Source organism: Carassius carassius, chromosome 41 (assembly GCF_963082965.1).
Source record: "Carassius carassius chromosome 41, fCarCar2.1, whole genome shotgun sequence".
In the NCBI taxonomy this organism is placed as follows: domain Eukaryota; kingdom Metazoa; phylum Chordata; class Actinopteri; order Cypriniformes; family Cyprinidae; genus Carassius; species Carassius carassius.
The window spans coordinates 4,675,402-4,695,567 of record NC_081795.1 but is presented as its reverse complement, the minus strand read 5'-3'; the positions used below and the strand labels follow the sequence as shown (position 1 = coordinate 4,695,567).

The 20,166-nt window shown below is 36.8% G+C and overlaps 1 protein-coding gene and 1 pseudogene across 1 annotated transcript; one reads left to right on the top strand and one right to left on the bottom strand.

Moving 5' to 3' along the window:
* LOC132123475 (protein lin-37 homolog) lies at positions 1 to 7,693 on the top strand. Its single transcript, XM_059534103.1, has 10 exons — positions 1 to 97; positions 1,451 to 1,492; positions 1,577 to 1,643; positions 2,563 to 2,613; positions 2,729 to 2,758; positions 3,601 to 3,686; positions 4,191 to 4,348; positions 6,819 to 6,950; positions 7,226 to 7,299; positions 7,410 to 7,693. Exons 2-10 carry the CDS (start codon positions 1,459 to 1,461, stop codon positions 7,486 to 7,488), a joined length of 711 nt encoding a protein of 236 aa, XP_059390086.1. The 5' UTR covers positions 1 to 97; positions 1,451 to 1,458; the 3' UTR covers positions 7,489 to 7,693.
* Positions 7,694 to 17,142: 9,449 nt separating this feature from the next.
* Positions 17,143 to 19,951, bottom strand: LOC132123474 (C3a anaphylatoxin chemotactic receptor-like; annotated as a pseudogene).
* Between the last annotated feature and the right edge of the window lie 215 nt (positions 19,952 to 20,166).

Here is a 20,166-nt window from a genome sequence, read left to right as displayed (position 1 = left end):
GCCAGGAATCTCACTGCGCGCGGAAGAGGAATGTCGGATTGTGCGGCTCGTCGTTAGTCTCTCAGCTAAGGAGGATTGAAAGGTGAATAGCGTGTATGTTTCTATTTTTTGTAGTGTTTCCAGCTCCTAAATAGTGTTATTTAAAATATTATGTTATTGTTCAGCGATTTATGAAGTCGGCGAAGAGTTAATCAGGAATTTGGTTGGTTTTCAAGCTAGCTAACGTCAGCCGTTTAACGGTAGCTGATTAGCAAATACTGTCATTGTTTTACTTCTTTTTTTCTCCCCGTGAGTTCTCTCTCTCTCATTTTGTCAGATTTTGCTCACTTTGGGTTCAAATTTGTCCCCAAAATATGGTTAAATAGGTTCACAGAGCGAGAGAGATTATTCACCAATGATTCATGTGATACATGATTTAAACTGTAACGTACTAATTTATTTCTTTTAGGAAATGTTTTACATTTTTTTTAAAGATTACTTTTTATCTAACTTGTTTTAAACAGCATTAGATATACCATATTGATATGAAAAAGCAAAGAGAAAACATGCAAATGTATGTTAAATTATTGAAATATTAACTGCCTCAGAGATATTTCAAGTTTCATGTCAAAGGGGTTTGCCTGACAAAAACTGATTTGTGAATCCCTGTAATAGATTAGATTCAACTTTATTGTCATTGCACATATAAGGTACAAGGCAACGAAATGCAGTTAGTAGTATCTAATCAGAAGTGCAATAAGCAGTAAGTACAGGATATACAGTGGCTACAATATGTTACAAATGTACCATAAATATACAAATAAAACAGTGCTATGGACATAATTTAGAGATTTTTAAATACTATCAGCATAATAAACAGACATGTGTACTATGAACATACAATACAGATGGATTATGTAATATGTGTACACTATAAGCAGAAACTATAAACATAATTTACAAATTAATATGTAAAAGTGATACATTAAGATGTACAAAACACTAGTGCAATGGACATTTAAAAATAAAAAAGTGCATAGAAAAATATTCCAGTGTGCAAATAGATAACTTCTGAACAAACATAATGAAAACAATGACATGACACAGTCAATCTTTCATAATGAATAAATTATGAAATATTTACTGCTATTGTGTGAATAATATGTAATCAGGTAATCCATAAAAAAATAACTAATCTCATTATGAGCATGATAAATTGTAATGTTTTTTTAATTATAAGTACTTGATGTAATCCTGATTATGTACCTAGTTTTGTATTTATTAATGCAGTACACATGCAGTGTGTGTGCGCGCGTGTGTGTGTTTGTGCCCTCATACATATAAAAGTATATCAAACTGCAGCCAATCAACTTAATGTTACATTATATCTGTTGAACCTGTTTCTTTATTTTAGTCATCATGTAGTAATTATCACATCCTCATCTGAATAAAATTACAGGAAAAAAATCAGGAGGTACAATGCTTCACTGTAAAATCAAGACAGAGAAAATGGGTGAGGCTGCAAAACATAAGCTTCTTTTTATATTTCTGTTTTAGTATGTGGATTGTTTTATGTGGTTAAAAATGTTCTTTGCAGATGCTGGGGCTCGAAACCGCCTTGATGCAGTATTGCAAGGTCTGGTTGAGAGGAGTGACAGTGAGAGGTTAGTGCATTATTAGAGCTTTATTATTAGTGTCTTGAGCTTTGAAAGCTTCAGACTGTAACAGCGAAGCTGCAAATGGACCTCAAGCAATTAGAGCTCATTAGTGATGGGTCCACTTTAGAAGATGTCAGTATGTCTCAATTTAATATCTTACTGTGAAATAATTTGCCTGTCACTGAAAGTGAAAGTGCTGCAAGATTTAAAATAACAGTCTGTTAGAACAAGACTGATACAGTGTAGTGTTAGTGACACAGTGATATACTTGAAATCTACTTGCTGTTTACTTGCAAAATGGAAACTATATTACTGTCCAGCTTAATATATAAAAAATTATTATTTTCTATACCCACTGTAGAACATCTAGTCTCCGAGATGAGATCTTACCAAAGAGTTTCCAGTTTGCATGCAGTCTCCTATGTCCTTTCCTGACAGACTCAGATCAGTCAGGTGTGAGGTGTTATTTTAAAGGGGGGGCGAACCTCATGTAGAAGCAAGAATCCACAGAATTGGAGAACCAAACATCTAGGAGAACAGGAAGTTATTAGGAAATCTGACTGACTAGATTCTCTGAACATGGTGATCATTTATGGCTTCTCAAAGATTTAGTTTTTTCCACTGAGCTCAGGAAAATATTAAGTGTAGTATTGATTTATAGCTTTGTTTGTTAAAATCCATTTATATTTTAGCTTTCTGAATAATGATGGTCTGAGATTATTTACTGCTATGTTTCTGGAAATACTTACTTGTTTCTCATGTTTTTCAGTAATGTTTTAATTTTAACCTTTCAGAGTATCCAAATAAAAAACAGTTCAGTAAAAGAATACAGGCAATAAATTACTTTTATATAGTAGAGCAGTTTTTGGGGGGAAAATTGGCATTTGTGTAATCCTTTGTGCTCTTTCTTCCTTTCCCTGCATAGAGAGCCAAATGAAGAGGATTCTGGGAAAATGGTGGCAGACTCTTTGAGCAAGTATGCACATGCAGTATTTTCGTATGAGTGATGTAAACATTGTCTTCTCTTGACTGGGAAAAAGGTTTATGTCATATGTTATGCACATTAAATGTTTTTTTTTTTTTTTTTACAGGGATTTGTCACCTTCTTCTGCAGGGAAAAGGCAAGCAGAATCTTCTCTTACCTTTACTTTAAAGGAATAATTCACCTAAAAATAAACAGTTGCTGAAAATGTACTTTAATAGAGTAGTTTGTTTCTTCATCGGAACAGATTTAGAGAAATTTAGCATTACATCACTTGCTCACCAATGGATCCTCTGCAGTGAATGGGTGCCGTCAGAATGAAAGTCCAAACAGTAATTGACATGACTCCAATCTATTAATGAATGTCTCGTGATGTGAAATGTGGTCTGTTTGTAAGAAACATTCATCATTAAGATGTTTTTTAACTTCAAAAAGTTTCCCATCCATAATATTGTTTCTCCAAAGAAAAGTCTTAATCAGGTGAGAAATATGCATATATCAACACTAAACAAAAATGTTAGTGGACTATATTTTATTTATTATGGATTATGGTCTCCTCTAACTTGGCCAGATGCAATGCTTTATAGTTAAAACATCTTGATGGATTAGTTTATTGTAAATGCGCAGCTTTTCATTTCATAAGACATTAACTGATGAACTGGGGTGGTGTGGTTTACTTGTGGATTATTGTGATGATTTTCTCAGCTGTTTGGACTCTCATTCTGACGGCACCCATTCACTGCATAAGATCCATTACAGAGCAAGTGATGTAATTCAAAATTTCTCCAAATCTGAAATATCATTGCAAATATACCATAATTATTCAATATGTCAACTAGCGTTACTACAGTACTACTCATATTAATGCTCTTTAACATTCAAAGTGTACTTTATAAATAGTTAGAATAGCAAAATAGCTGATATTAATTCCTAAATGGTTTGGAAGAGTTTGCTTTAAGAGCCTCTTCCTGCCTTTCACAGACCATCATCACGATTCCCGCAACACAGAAGGAAGAAGCGTAAAGAGATGGATGACAGTCTGGCAGACACCAACCAGCACAAACAAAGTAAGAGCTAGATCCTGAAAGCCACAGTTTTTTACACCTTTTCTTCCTCTCTCTTTTTTGGAAATTAACACTCAGCACCAGCCAAATTTTTATATTTTATTTTCACAGTGGCTGGTTGTTTTACCCAATCTACTATCAGATGTTATGGCAGGCAGCTACTTACATTGGTCTTTGTTTTATTTTAAAATTGTGTGTATTTAAGGAAACCGAGTAGGGGAGAGCTTTGAATTCAGGTAAATTTCAAAATGAATGACAAAAAGTGCACAATTTGAACTCTTCCTGTCTATGTAGGTAATTTTGTATATGACAGATCAGTAAAATGTTGAATCATTTCTGAGAAACACCATTGGGTTTTCATATCATTCAACATGTGTGGTGATTGAGGGAGGTTTTTTTTTTTTAAGCCAAGGTTTAGAGAAATAAATTTTAGTTTAAAAAAATCTTAATTTCATAAGTCCTATTTCCTGTTTTCTTACGTGCTCCATGTCTCTTCTTCTCCATCAGATGCTTATATTATCAAGTTATTTGACCGCAGTGTGGACTTGGCTCAGTTCAGCACCACCACGCCGCTCTATCCCATTTGTCGGGCATGGATGAGAAACAACCCATCAATGCGGGAGAGAACAGAGCCCAGCCCCCCTCACAGCTCTGGGGAGGATGAGGTCATACCCAGCGTTCACTTTGAAATCATTTTAAATACTCATCCCATTCATATCTATGAACTACTCAGAATAACACAGTTGTTTCACCGTTTATATAACTGCACTTGCAAATCTAGGGTTGATTATTTTTCAAAGATGGATGTGTTTCAAGTTAAACACAAGATAAACTCTCTCTCACATTGCCATTTGCCACAGAAAATGACAAACACAAACATGCTTCCAGTAATGTACTTAAAATGGAAGTCAGTTTTGACCACTATTCTATTTTTGTTAGAGCACAGCACATACATTGTGCATCAAAAACAATTTTATACAGTTTTCTAAATAATATTCTTTGGTCAGAACCATGGAGAGTAATTGCGGATAGGTCTGTCCTATGCACCGAAATTTTTAACAATGCAACAAAATATTTAAAGATCATCAAGCTATTAAAATCTATATTATGTATACGCACAGATAATATAACAGTGGGCTATAACTAGAATCCTGGCGCTATGCCTGGGCCACACTGAGCTGTGCGTAACACCCACAGATGTGAAGTGAACAAGACAGAGGCTGTCATGTACTGTCTGAAATGCTTAACTCTGTGCCAATGCATGTGCAAAACAGATTTAACTAATCATGAAGTCAATCAGGATACATAACACAGCCTACAATAGGCCTACACTAACACCCCCACTCCAAGAAACCCCCCCCCCACAATATAGTTCCCACGTCCCTGCTCAAACAACAAAAATTAAATGAAAACCATTAAAAAAATTAGAATCATTTACTGAAATAAAATATTTCAGGTAGTCACCAAGGTTGAATTTATTATTTTCATTTATTTTACTTGATATACTAAATAACTAAAACTAAAACTCAAAAAAAAAAAAAACTACCAAAATTACAAAACACAACAAATTTATGAAAGCCATAAACTAAAATTTAACTGAAAGTTAAAATACAAACTTTTTGGCAAAACTATAATAATATATCTCAGTGACACTAAAATAATAATGCTTTAGTCTTCCTTTGCAAGTCCTAAAGCCCCCCAAAATCATTATCTTTGTAAATCATGTTAGGCAGCTTAAGTTTTAATCAATTTGGCACACTCATTTAAGGTTCGCTTAGCACCTGAGTATAAGTCGCATCAGTCCAAAATACGTCATGATGAGGAAAAAAACATATATAAGTCGCATTTATTTAGAACCAAGAACCAAGAGAAAACATTACCGTCTACAGCCGCGAGAGGGCGCGCTATGCTTCTCAGTGCTCCTGTAGTCTACACTGAGCAGTATAGAGCGGCCTCTCGCGGCTGTAGAGGGTAATGTTTTCTCTTGGATCATTTCACTCGGTTCATGTCAAATTAATTTGGATAAATAAGTCGCACCTGACTATAAGTCGCAGGATCAGCCAAACTATGAAAAAAAAGTGCAACGTATAGTCCGAAAAATACGATATATATAATATTATTTATATATATATAATATTATTTATATATATATATTATTTATATATATATATATATATATATATATATATATATATATATATATATATAATATATATATATACATACATAAAACAAGTTTTAAAATTGGGGGAAACTGCTCTTCGATTCTTATATAGAGGTTGAACAGCTGGCTGTTTGGTGCTGTCTTAACAACCTGGAGCTGAACACTCTCAAAACAGTGGCGATGATAGTGGACTTCAGGAGAAACCCCCCTGCACTCCCCCCACTCACCATCATAGACAGCACATAGACTGCAGTGGAGTCATTCAGATTCCTGGGAACCACCATCTCTCATGACCTGAAGTGGGACAATTACATTGACTCCATTGTTAAAAAGGCCAAACAAAGGTTGTACTTCCTTTGCCAGCTGAGGAAGTTTGACCTGCCACAGGAGCTGCTGAAACCGTTCTACTCAGCCTTCATTGAGTCTGTCCTGTGCACTTCAGTAACTGTCTGGTTTGGTTCAGCTGCAAAATCAGACATCAGAAGAATACAGAGAACGGTTTGGACTGCTGAAAGGATTATTGGTGCTCCCCTGCCCACCCTTCAATAACTGTATACATCCAGAGTGAGGAAAAGGGCTCAGAAAATCACTCTGGATCCCTCACATCCAAGTTACCCCATCTTTGAACTTTTGCCATCTGGCCGGCGCTTCAGAGCCACAAATATGAGGCCAGCCAGGCAATCTACTTCATGAACATTTAAATGTTCTCTACTTATGCAATAAAAATGTGCAATATCCTTTTATTTATTTTTTAGCCCTCCATCCTAGTACATCCCTGCATCCTACTCTATTCTATTCCATTATCATCTATAGCACAACTGTTTGTACAATTTATTTATTTGAAGTTTTTTTTTTTTAGTCTGTGTGTTGTTGTTTCTGTGTACTGGAAGCTTATGTCACTAAAACAAATTCCTTGGATGTTCATGCAAACTTGGCAATAAAGCTCTTTGTGATTCTGATTATTGTTTCAGATGACTGACATGCTTAATGGCAAAGGACAGAACGTGTACAGGCTTCCTCCACCTGTTTCCTGTCCAGTAGGTGCAGCTGGTGAACCTGTCAATCTCAGAATTCCACCTGTAGAGAAACCTACAGAGAGTCAGGTGAGCTATGGCAACTGTTGTGTCATACACGGTCTACTGGAAGCAGTAATCTTTCTTTACAGATCTGCATTTAAGCAAACTGCTAAGTGACAGAAGATAAAGTTTCCATCAAACACCTCCCCTTAACTCTTAACCAATTGTTAGGAATGTGATAAGTAAACCTGTTTGCATAGTGATTTTTTTGGTGTTGTCATCCTTTAATTTGTAACACTAATGTAGCTAAATTGTGTGCTTAGATCAATTGTGATGGTTTTGTGAGATGTTTTTTTTTTCAGTCTGTAGATGCTGAAGCAGGCACCTCATCTCTTATCTTCAGTCACATCAAACGCTGGAAGAAAATTAGACAGAAGTATAATTTTTCATCATTCTATCATTTCTACTATAATTACGGGTGGGGGCAAGGATACGAATTACACTGTGTATATGATATTTAGAATTTTTTTTTCATATATGTTAAAGGTGGAAGGAGGCCTCCAGTAAGAATCAGCTGAGATACAGCGAGAACATAAAAATCCTCAAGGAAATGTATGAACGTTAGTTCACATACATCACTAGTGCATTTGAAGAAAATTTGCTAAGGTAATGAAGCAAAAGATGTCCAGGCATGAAGCCTTCAAGGAGAGTGAAATAACCCAAAATTCTGAATTGAGAGCTGAACTAAATAATTTTATTATTGTGTTTATTTTTCTCTTTACATGCAAACTCACAAGAACTTCAAATAAATCTGCAGTACTGAAAATAAATGTGATGTGTGTTAATTGAATAAAACCGCATTATCAATTATGATAGTTCTCAGCCATTTCCAACTTGCAACACTCAATATTTGTCTAGCATCAAACTTTGCATATGTGACCATCTGGCTCTGATATAACACACTGTGGAACTGCACAGACAATTAGAAACATTTATGGGTAAATGTAGTGTGTATTTTATTAAATGCATTAGATGTATTTCCAAGCCATGCTTTCGCCGAGGCAGAGCGGTGATTGTGCTCGCGAGATTCACTTTCTAATATGCCAGAAGTAATGTAGACGGGCAAGTCCCTATCTTCTTCATTAACTTCCAGGTCCGGCGCCCGCTCTCGGGGGTTTGGAAGCCCGCGTTTGCGGTACTTTCTCCCTGTTTTGAGGGCCAGCTCCCTGTGAAGCCCCATATACAGATACCCTGTAAAGACCTTGTCTCAGGCGACCACCGGGACAAGACCACAAAAAACTGATTATTCTTCTGCTCAATCTGACTTTGCTTCAGCCTGGAAGTGAACTGCTGGTTTCGTCTGGTCAGAGGAGAACTGGTCCCCCAACTGAGCCTAGTTTCTCCCAAGTTTTTTTCTCCATTCTGTCACCAATGCAGTTTTGGTTCCTTGTCGCTGTCGCCTCTGGCTTGCTGAGTTGGGGTCACTTCATTTACAGCAGTATTGTTGACTTGATTGCAAATTGATGCACAGAGACTATTAAAACTGAACAGAGATGACATCACTGAATTCAATGATGAACTGCCTTTAACCCTCTAGAGTCTAAGGATATTTTTGGGGCCTGGAGAAGTTTTGTCATGCCTTTCAATAGACTTCAAACTAATTTTTTTGCATCATTACTCCAGTCATATAATCCTTCAGAAATCCTTTTAACAATCTGATTTTCTCAAAAAAAAAAAAAAAAATTTTTTTTTATTGTTATCATCATCATCATTATTATTATTAATGCTGAAAAGTGCTGAGAATATTTTTTCAGATTTTTATTTTTTGGGGGGGTAAATTGAAAGAACGGGTGAATTATGTCTTATTCCTCTCATCGCGGAGCAAACAGTAAAATAAAAAATACTTGAACAATCTCACTGCGTTGTCTTCTGTTGTGTGGGCATATTCAAGCCACGCGCTTCAGTGAAACAGAATCTGAATAGGGTGTTCAGCGCGGGGGCGTGGTCGCATTAGAAGATAATGAAGGGAGACGTGAAAAACTGACATCGTGTTGTTTTCATATGGATTACTTTATCACATAATTGTTTAGTTTAAAAGTAGACATGTCAGGCTTTCTATAGATATATCTCTCATGTCTCTTCATTGAGTATTCACTGAGTTACAGTTCATTGTAATGACGCGTTTGTAAATGAAGATCAGCACAGACAAAGGCTGCAGACAGCACACCCTGTTTGTTATCTTTATTTCATAAATGCACAAAGTTTTGTTATTATGTCTGTGTACAAAAAAAGAAGACCCTTTACAGATTCGATTGATGTATTGCTCTTATCTGTACGATCAAAACTGAAAGTGTAATTTAAGTTCTTTTCAGGGTTATCAGGAGAAAATGACTCATAACGTGTATACGCGTTAATCGACTCCAGAGGTTTAACTGTCATTTTGCGTTATTGATACACTGTTTTCCTAATTATTATTATTCCTTTATTTAACCAGGGTAAATCATATCTATTAAATCTAATCAATGTTGATCAGTTGCTTTGACGCAATGTATTTTGTTTAAAGCGCTATATAAATAAAGTTGACTTGACTTGACCTCTGGGGAAGAGCGGTGTACACATCAGGAGATCGATCTGTCAACCCTGCCGGTGTTCCAGGGCGCAGCAGTCTCTGGCGAGTGCTTCTCTCAGTTACCGTCCGGAAACGTAGCGGTGCTAAGAGGCTCGCGACTTTCTGGGGGGTTTCCAGAGCAGCTACTGTAGTTCGGCCGTCTCCAGGGCACCAAGCTAACTGCTCTGATGACACCAGAGATCAGTCTTGAGAGGCTGATTCCCTTTGTAGACAGATGACGGTTTGTAATCGAGGTGTCGTTCTCGCGAGCTGGGGTTAAGACTTAACACCAAGGAAAGTGTGCTTTCTCCAGTACAGAGAACCACTTATCTGGGCATGGTGTGGGATTCGACCATGATGCGAGTCGATCCTCACTGCAGTCGTGAGAGAAGGCTGGTCACTCAATGTCAAGCAGTCTCGGAGATTGCTGGGTCTGATGGCAGCTGCGTCCAACATGAATGCTATTGGCCTGCTGTACATGAGACCCCTACAGTGGTGGCTCAAGACCAAGGGGTTCTCCCAGAGGGGAAACCCACTTGGCATGCTAAAGGTCACGCGGAAATGCCTACATGCCTTAGACATGTGGAGAAAACCTTGGTTCTTGTCTCAGGGCCCGGTGCTGGGAGCTCCTTGTCACCATGTAATGCTAGCAACTGATGCATCCCTCACCGGCTGGGGTGCGGTCATTAGTGGCCACCCTGCTCGCGGTCTGTGGAGTGGCCACCATCCGACATGGCATATCATCTGCCCGAGGATGCTGGCCGTGCTTCGAGCACTAAATTACTTTCTCTCAGACCTAAGAGGTCACCATGTGTTGCTGCGCACCGAAAACACAGCAGTGGTCTCTTACATCAACCACCAAGGAGTTCTGCGCTCACGCCGTTTATACAAACTAGTGAACCAGATCCTTGTGTGGTCCCAGGGTGAACTCCTCTCGCTGAGAGCAGTCCACATTCCTGGGCATCTTAATATGAGAGCAGACATCCTGTTGAGGCAGGGGCAGAGGACCGGGGAAAGGTGGCTTAAAGGTGACCGAGGCTTCATCTGTACATTTTTCTCTGATTGCTTTGCTCCCGGGAGTTCTGGAGAGAGTACGCTGGTAGCCCCTGGTAGTTAGTAGCCCCGTTCTGGCCGAGCCAGGTATGGTTCCTGTGCCTGATTTCTCTTTTTGACGACACTTCATGGGAGGTTCCCGTCAGGAGTGGATCTCCTCTCACAGGCAGAGGGTACACCCCGCATGGAGCTTAGAGGCTGTAGGTGTGGTCTCTGAGGAGGCAAAACTCTTAGCTTCCGGTCTCTGAACCGAGGTTGTTGAGACCATTCTCCAATCCAGAGATCCCTCAATGAGGAAACTGTATGACTTGAAGTGGAATCTTTTCACTTTTCTTCCTGCAGGCTCTCTGCAGGGTTGACCCACTCCACCCTGAAGTTCTACGTGGCGGCCATGGCAGCCTACCGCGCCCCTCTCGGTGGCCAGTCAGTGGGCAGAAACCCTCTGGTTACATGTTTCCTCCATGGTGCGCTGAGGCCTCCGGCCAGAAGAAGCTTATGCTAAGCGGTGTTCAGGATGCTATCCTAAGCCTCGAGTCGTCTGATCTCCCCTCTCTTGGGCTCACTCCTTCTGAAGTTTGGCCATTGGACGGGTTGTCCCCGATGACTGTCAGGCTCCTGTCTCCTTCTCTTGCTTTAGCTGTGCTCTTCCACTCTAGGCAGAGATTTGAAAGTCTGGTGGCGTGGGCATTCTCATACCCCAAAGCATCCTTGACGCAGCTCGAGTTACGTATGTAACAGTTAGCAGTCTAAGGTTACGTATGTAATCCTGGTTCCTCGAAGGAACGAGATGCTGCGTCGCAGTGCCACATTTTCGGCATCCTTGGCCGGCGCTTGCTTCATCCTTTGAGGCTGGTTGCCGGCTTCTCCACTCATCCTTTTGTGCTTCCTGGTCTCTGATGTCACCCGCCTATGACATCTCGCCCAACCATTTGATTGATTACACATGTTATTGAGAGACGTCATGCTGGAGGCGTTCTCCAAAGCATCCTCGACGCAGCGTCTCGTTCCTTCGAGGAACCAGGGTAACATACGTAACCTTAGACGTTTTTTTTCCAAGGCAAGTTTTTCACTTCACCACATCCCTTCCAAATTGAATAGCTTGTAATCCTTACATGACTGTTAAGAGTAATTTACAGGTGGTGAGCGGGGTACAGTTGAGACACAATGTACCAAATGTACCCGCACTATATTCCTATTGCCGAACATTTTAGTTGCACTACTTTGTGTTATTATTTTTATTAGATTTTTGTTTGCACTTTTTATTATTGTTTGCAATTGTTTTTCACTGCTACTCTACTTTTCAACTGTTAATTATAAAATGATGAACTGAAATTAAATATTTTATTGCTGTTTGTCATTACTGTACAATGTTTTGTACAATGTCTTATTTTACAAATGAACTTCTTTTAACTAAACAAATAATCAAATAAAATACTGAATGGAAATTAAAATGAAAATGAAAATTTTTAAAGGTATTTTACATTTGCAATGACATGGTTAGGCAGATTTACAGCATTACGGATGGGTGTCTCAACTGTACTAGGATACTGTTCCAACTGTATCAGACATGGGTACAATTGGAACAAAAAAAGCTTATTGTGTTTATGAGCTTATTGTGGCAAATATGACCTACTTGTGGATGTTAATAGTTATTAATATATTAATAGACAAGTAAAGGAACTGCCATATGAAAAATCAATTTAAAATGTTTTCTGTCCCTGGTTTTGGTGTGGTAAAGGAAAAAGCAAAAAAAAAATGTACCAGCTGCACCTGGGGGTTGTTCCATAAAGACGCTTAGAAAAGCGGGGATTAAACTCCAAAACTGGACTTGAATGAGCCTAACAAATAAGTTGGGGCTAAAGTGGTTCCATAAAAGGTAATTGAAGTTTACGCAATCTCACTAATTTGATCCGGGTTTATCTAGTCTAGATAATTGCGCGTGCACGCTATTCTTAAGAAGCCCTGATAGTGGAGCATGGATTCATCAATTTTTCATGGCAACTAAGGGGAAAGAAAGAGCAGCGATGTTCACTGCGACTGAGCAGTGTTTGCTTCTCGAGACTTACGAAGAATTTAAACTATAGTATGGTATGATTACCAAAAAAAGGGAATACCGCAGCTATTAATAAAACAAGAGATAAAGGCTGGCAGGAAATTGCTCATCGTCTCAAAGCGTAAGTAGCAACTAATATGAAATGTACATTTTCACTAACATGAAATGTACAAAATGTACTATATTTTACTAAAGTGAAATTAAATATTTGCCACAACACAATGAAGTGTGTGTGTGTGTGTGTGTGTGTGTGTGTGTGTGTGTGTGTGTGTATGCTGGGCCGCATTAATACACGGGTTTACCTGGGCTTAATAAGTCCATTAGTAGTCTTCCGCTGCCATCTAGTGGTTATAAATTTCAATTTCTCATACAACACCGTGTATTTAACCTTTAATACTATTATAGTGTTATTTTTGGCCCCATCTCTCTTGAATTTTACTTTCTTGTTTAGAATGAAATTATGCATCATTTTACAGTTTTGAGAATCTGTGGGCTTTTGGGTACACTATGTAAAGAACATATTAATTTTTTTTTTTTTTTTTTGATAATCATTGACCCAGAGAGTCCAGAGAATTGTACTGCAGGGGTTTTATTGATTTTCAGTTAAAAACTGAAGACTTGTTCTCAAAAGTTTTTTTATTTTTATTTATTTTGTTTTTATAATCTCAAATGCTTAAATATCACTTTGATTGACAACAGTGAAAAACAGAAAGACCTAGGACTAGTTTGCAAAAGGTGGTTTTTAACATATTTGTGAATATTTAATGAACAATTTTATTGACAGCAGTGGTTCATGAGGCAAAGTTTCTCATTATGAGGAGTTCTATCTAATTATATGCATATTGTAACACCACGTGATTACTAAGCCATAGAACTCATTAGTGCCAGCTAGTGGCTGATTTCTTTCAACATTCTTACAAACCTTTAGGGACATGAGTCAAACATGCCATGTTTCGTTCTGATTGGCCTCCATTAACCTTGTCAAATAGTTGCTCAAATTTCATTGGCCAATGGTCAGCATGTTTTTTTTAGATAATCCAAAGCGAGTACTAGTTTAAACTTTTTTTTATTTTTTTTTTATAATTATTGATATTCACTGTCCAGAAAATATTTCTGTAGTGGTTTGATTCCGATTGGGTAAAGAACGTACTACTAAAAGTTAGCAAAATTAGGTTTTGGATATAATTAAAATTTGTGGGGAAAAAACGAGTCCTCCAAGACCCCAAATCAGACTGACCATTTTTAATTTGGCTTGACCCAAGGAATCCATAAATGTAATGGCAAGCGATTTAGGATTTATGAGCACTAACGTGTTTTTGATTGCTGTAGTGCCCCCATAGGCCGATTGGGCCAGGTCTTTGTGCCTGAGTAGTGAGGCAGATTACTACATTTTGACTAAGTTTCAGCTCTCTAGGCCTTACGGTTTGGTATGCACGATCAGTTTTACCAGAGAATAAAAATAAAAAAAAAGTAAAAAAAAATCCTAACAATTACAATGGGGTTTCAGCACTGCATGCTTGAACCCCTAATAATAATAATCGGCAGGGATCCCCAGACCAATACAATTAGTGTGCCTCCTTCATTTTAAAACCCATGAGCCGCCACTGCTATTTTAATACTACTGCGTGTAACCAAATTGGAAAAACTAATTTCAACAATTCATTTTTGAATTGTTAAATGACGAATACATATATATAAATGTATGTGTTAAGTAATGAAAAAACATGTTTTGCTATGACTTGTGTGTGTAAATATATATATTTACAATGCACTGTAAAACAGTTTAGCATTTACTACAGTCTGAGAGTTACAAAAACATGTAAAATGAATAACACATACCCTTTTTTGAGCTGTTGATACACTGGGACAAGCCAAGTCTTGATCTTGCACTTCTTGTCTTCTTGGTCCTTTTGACAGACTGTTGATTTTATACCAAACAGCAAAGCCTGGTACTGCATCTCAAAAGCTGATTTGTTGTTGTAACTGATAACTAATACTGGGCCTAAAATGTTATTTCATTAGCAAACCTGTTGTAGCTGCAGCTATCAGGCATCATCACAGTGGTGGGCATCTGCCTGCAGCAGAGGGTTGAGAAACCAATTTTGAGTTTTTTTTCCTTCTGTCTTATGATGCATTTTCTGAATTGAAATTAGATCAGCATTGTTTGTGGTTTAGAGATGTAGATTACTTACTTTAGTACAGCTTCATAACACATTCATCATATTTATTTTTCACATCGGTCAATCGCAGCATCCAGCAGTCTAATATTTCCTAAATTCCACGTCATGCATATCTGTCAGCTCAAAGTAAAAGCATGTTCACACCGTGAAAGATAACTATAATGATAAAGGGGTGCCAACTCTCATGAATATAGCGTGAAACTCATTCAATTGATTTTCTCACACCACACGTCCACTTTCTCACGCAGTAAAAAAAACAAAAAAAAAACATTGTGGTGCAAAGGCAAGGCAATTCAATGGTAAGACAATGGTAATTCAAAGTGCTTTATATAAAATAAAATAATCATGAACAAAAATAAAACAAGCAATTTTAAAACTTTGGAAATTTTTTGAAGAATGATTTATTTAAAATGAATTTAAAACAGTTAAAAATAGAAAATGATTTTACATAAAATATACAGTGAATACGTAAAATACAGTGCAATCAGTTCGGACATTGCACAGTGCTCATTCAATAAATGAACAGCTAGACAGATGAGTTTTGAGTTTAGATTTAAATGTGGCTAGTGTTTTAGCACATCTGATCTCTTCTGGAAGCTTTTTCCAGCTGCGGGCGGTAACTAAAGGCGGACTCCCCTTGTTTTGTGTGAACCCTTGGTATTTCTAACTGACTCGATCCTAATGAGTTCTCTGTTAGTTTTATATTCAGTGAATATATCTGCTATATATTTTGGTCCTAGGTCATTGAGTGATTTATAAACAAGTAAAAGTACTTTAAAATCAATCCTAAATGTAACTGGAAGCCAGTGTAAGGACCTGAGGATTAGATCCAGGTTTATCATTTAGAGCAGTGTTTCCCAAACTTTTTTTCTGGGGACCCACATTTTAAAGTCGATAAATCCTTGTGACCCAATAAACATTAGGCCCATATAGTTCATATATCACAAAGAGAATTTATGCATTAACAAAATATGTATGTCCAATTTAAAGGTCAGTAAAGCTTCAACTTAACTATTTAAAAGAGATACAGATATTTGACAAAGCACAATTATTTTTTATTTACCTGTTGTTGACAATAAGTAAAATGCAGAGGTGAAATGAGAAAGGAAGAGTTGACAGGGCATCTCATTGTTTTCATATTCTCATCATTACAGTGTACACAATTTATACTTAATGAGACAAAGTGCAAAATAGGGCAGTTAATCATTTATTTTTCTTCCTATCATCAATAAAACCAGACAGAATCAATGCATGCCTTTCATATAACATTCAATGCTTTGCACATCTACCAGAATAATATGAACAAGTTTCTTACTGAAATATTTTTTGAGAACTTTTTTATGCACCCACTGTAATATACACATTTTATAAAGTGCACAGTATGACAGGCTCTCATTTTTTTTGTACATGAGGAGAGTGCAACACGCATATCAGGTGCAGCATTCAGTCTATTCCTGTATCTTGTCTTTATTTTTGTGAGAACTGAGAACCCAACTTCACATTTGTATGTAGTTGTAAAAGGAATAAGCAACAGTATGCTTGCCTTGCTTAAGACAGGGTATTCAGATGAAATGCTTACCCAAAATGATGATAATGTCATTTTTATGGCTGGTTGCCGAGTGCAGAGCGCAGCTAAAGAACAAAAAAAAAAAAAAAAACCGGAAGAAAACGACGAGCTCCCTCGTGTGGCTAATTGGTGAACTACACATATACATTTTTAATCAGGAGTATATAGCACACTGAAAAATAGTGCTCGACTTCGCGACCCATACAAAATCTCCCGCGACCCACTTGTGACTGATTTAGAGAACAGTTTTCTACATATCTAACAATTCAGTTGTGTTTTCATGTCCTGATTGTTCTTTTGCGTCTGTCTGCCTTAAAGTCCAGATATTCTTTAGCAAAGGCCGTCTCCAGCAGCAGAGACTGTTTAAGCTTCTTCTTATACTCATCAGTATAAGAATATACTGATGTTACTCAAAGAGTAAACTGACAACCGCAGACATTTTACAATATTTTTATGATTAAAACACAGTATCAGTCAGCTGACATTTTGCTAACATTTTCATTATGTTCCCATTAAAATGTTACATTTAAATGGTTTCTGAACATTCAAAACATTTCTGAAACAAGTAGTAACATTTAAAAAGAAAATCCTATATTTTGTCCCATATATCATTAGTTAAACTGACTAAATTGTTAATTGTTAACCAACATCTTTATAGTTTTTTATTTGTATCAGAAATCATATTTTATTTATTTTCTTGTTATTTCTTTTGTTTCTTTTTAGGGAAAACCCTTCAATAAGAATTTGCTACTGTGAGAGCAATATCCTTTAGGAAATTGCAATCAAATGCAGGTAAGATTTTATGATACACTGTGGTTTTATTTAAAATAAAGTAACAACAGAAATCAGCAGAACAAAATGAGCTTTGGATTAATGAAAAGTTTCACAAACATATATAATGTTCATTAGCCTGTATTTGAAGATGTATCTGAGATGTTCTCTGTTTGGTTTTATAACACACATTATACACAGTCATGCTCCAAACATGACTTTTGCAGTTGCTGTTTTTTACAATTTGCTAGATAAGGACTATAAACATACTGAATTAGATCCAGGTTCATCATTTAGAGACCAGTTTTCTACATATCTAACAATTCAGTTGGGTTTTCATGTCCTGATCGTTCTTTTGTATCTGCCTTAAAGTCCAGATGATCTTCAGCAAAAGCCGTCTCCAGCACCAGCAGCAGAGACTGTTTAAGCTTCTTCTTATACTCATCACACATGAACACATAGAGAATGGGGTTCAGACAGCTGTTGAGATGAAACAGGAAGCAACTGACAATCATTGCTGTCCCAATTACTTGTCTATCACTGGAGCTCCAGTTATTTTCTTCTGCAGTTATTATACAAAGATTTATAGCATGGTATGGAAACCAACATATGAAAAAAGCCAGAGTTACAGTTATAATGACTCGATACGTCCTGAGATGCTTTCCACTTTTGAGGCGTTTGATTCGTACTCCAATAGCTGTGTATGAAGATGCAATGATCAGAAAGGGGATGAGGAAACCCACTGTAAAATGATATGTGATCAGAGACGCACGAGTAAACATATTAACTGTAAAAAAAAGGAATGCTGCAGCCGATGGATGAAACCCATACAATTATGCAGATGATCTTGGCTTTAAGTAAAGTTCGTTTATTTTTAGCCCAGACAACCATCCATGTGCACAGGCATCGGTCCAGACTGATAACTACAAGAAAGAAAATACTAGCAAACAAATTTAGTCTGAACATAAAGAAAAATAATTTGTTAGTTATTTTACGTACTTGACTCTGGCCCAAAATTAAGAAAAGATTTAAGACTGTAGACAACATGAAGGTGAAGTCTGCAATCGCTAAGTTGAGAAACAGAATGGAGTTGACGGTCGTCTTCATTCTGCAGCCAGTCAGAAATATTACAAGCCCATTTCCAATGAGACCCACTGCAAAGGTAGCAATGAAAATGCATGCAAGAAAGATAATTCCCACAACCTGGATAGTGGTGTTATGTGCTGTGCCTCCGGTCATGTTTTCAGCTTCAAAACTGGTGTTTTCTACACAAAGAAGAAAGAGAGAGAAACACAGTGAGGCTGATTTTGGGTCTGTTTAGGAAGCATCATCTTATCATTGTGGTGTTTCTCATGTGCAAAATAATTTTTGCATGCAGTAACGCACACCAACATGCAATTTTGTTTAACCTTCTGGTGATTAAAAACCTGAAATAAAGTTTTGTTCTCAAGTCATACTGATTAATCTTGATATTCTATAGCATCAAATGCATGGAGGAGTGGAGAAACAAAACGTCCTCTTTTTCAAAAAACTGAAGTTTATTGTAATTTTTTATACTATTGAGTATGAAACTTTTGGCACTGACCTCACGCTTTATGGCCATTGCTGTGGCAATCAATAGATGTACCAGATATTGACCAGAGTTTCACAGTTAAAAATAAAGGTGCCTCATAATGCCATAGAAGAACCTTTTTGTCTAAATGGTTCCATAAATAACCTTTAACATGTGAGGAACCTTTCTAAAGCATCTGAAGAATCTTTCTATTTCACAAAAGGTTCTTTGTGCCAAAAGGTTCTTCAGATTATACAAATGTAAGAGAGATGGTTCTCTAAAAATCCTTGGTTCTTCTATGTAAAGAACCTTATGAAGCAGCTTTATTTTCAAGAGTGTTGAACAAACAGATTAAAGTTCATCACTTGATTTTTATGGAGAAAATATTACTAATTGTGAAAGATGCGTTTCTGAAGGAACTGTGAAAAAAGCAATAATGCACAGAAACGGCTGAGTTTGGAAAACTAGATATTGAAATAAAATAAAATAAAAACTCAAAACTTGTTTTTGGTGTAAAAATGTGGTTAGATATAATAAAGAAGACCAATCAAACTGCATATAGGAAAGAAGACCAAATAAAATTCAGTATGCCAATATATAATTATCGGTTATATTTTCAAGACTCCTTTTCAACAAATTCCCCTAGTGTCATTGATACCAATAGTTTATTTAATATTTTCCTAATCTGTAATCTGTGCAGTTTTATTAATTTGAAGTTTTTACATTGTTTTTTATATATTCAACAACACTTTATATTCTATTCTATTATAATTTTGAGTGTATTCAAATTGGAAAAAGTCATGTCAGCTAATTTGTAAAAAATCTTGCCTGTTTGAATCTCGATTAAATTAAACGATGAAACAGAAACTAGTTTTTTTTTTTTTTTTTTTTTACATGTTAAGTAATGAAAAAACATGTTTTACCATGATTTGTTCATATAATTTTCCCATTGATCTCTGTATGTGTGCATTGATTGTATCTTAAACAATTTTGCATTTACTACACTCTGAGAGTATATATAAACAAACATGCAATAGGAATAATACACATACCCATTTTTGAGCTGTTGATTCACTTGAACAAGTCGAGTCTTGAACTTGCACTGTCTTCTTGGTCCTGTTGGTTTTATACTAGACAGTAAAGTCCGGTGTTTCATCAGTAAAGGCTGATTTGTTGTGATAAGGGCCTAAATGTGGTGTCATTAGCAAACATGGTGTATCTGCAGCTATCAGACATCATCAGTGAGTGGTGGGCATCTGTCTGCAGCAGAGCGTTGAGAAGACAAATTTGTGGTGAGGTTTCCTTTCCATTAATGTACTTTAAAGGAGAGACAGCTTTTTTTTTGTTTTGTTAGTTTTTTTTTTTTTTTACCAGTGGTTTAGTGGTGCAGACTGCTTGGTATTTTACTATACTGAAGCTACTTTGAAATATGGTTTCATTACACGTTCAACAATTTTATTTTTTACATTCTGATTGGTCAATCGCAGCATCCAATAGCCTTATTTTGCTCATTTCTATG

Coding starts and splice junctions, on each gene's coding strand:
- LOC132123475 (XM_059534103.1), top strand. CDS start 1,459: ATGCTTCACTGTAAAATCAAGACAGAGAAAATGG. Junction 1,644..2,562: donor GAGAGGAGTGACAGTGAGAG/GTTAGTGCATTA, acceptor TTCCCTGCATAG/AGAGCCAAATGAAGAGGATT. Junction 2,759..3,600: donor CCTTCTTCTGCAGGGAAAAG/GCAAGCAGAATC, acceptor TGCCTTTCACAG/ACCATCATCACGATTCCCGC.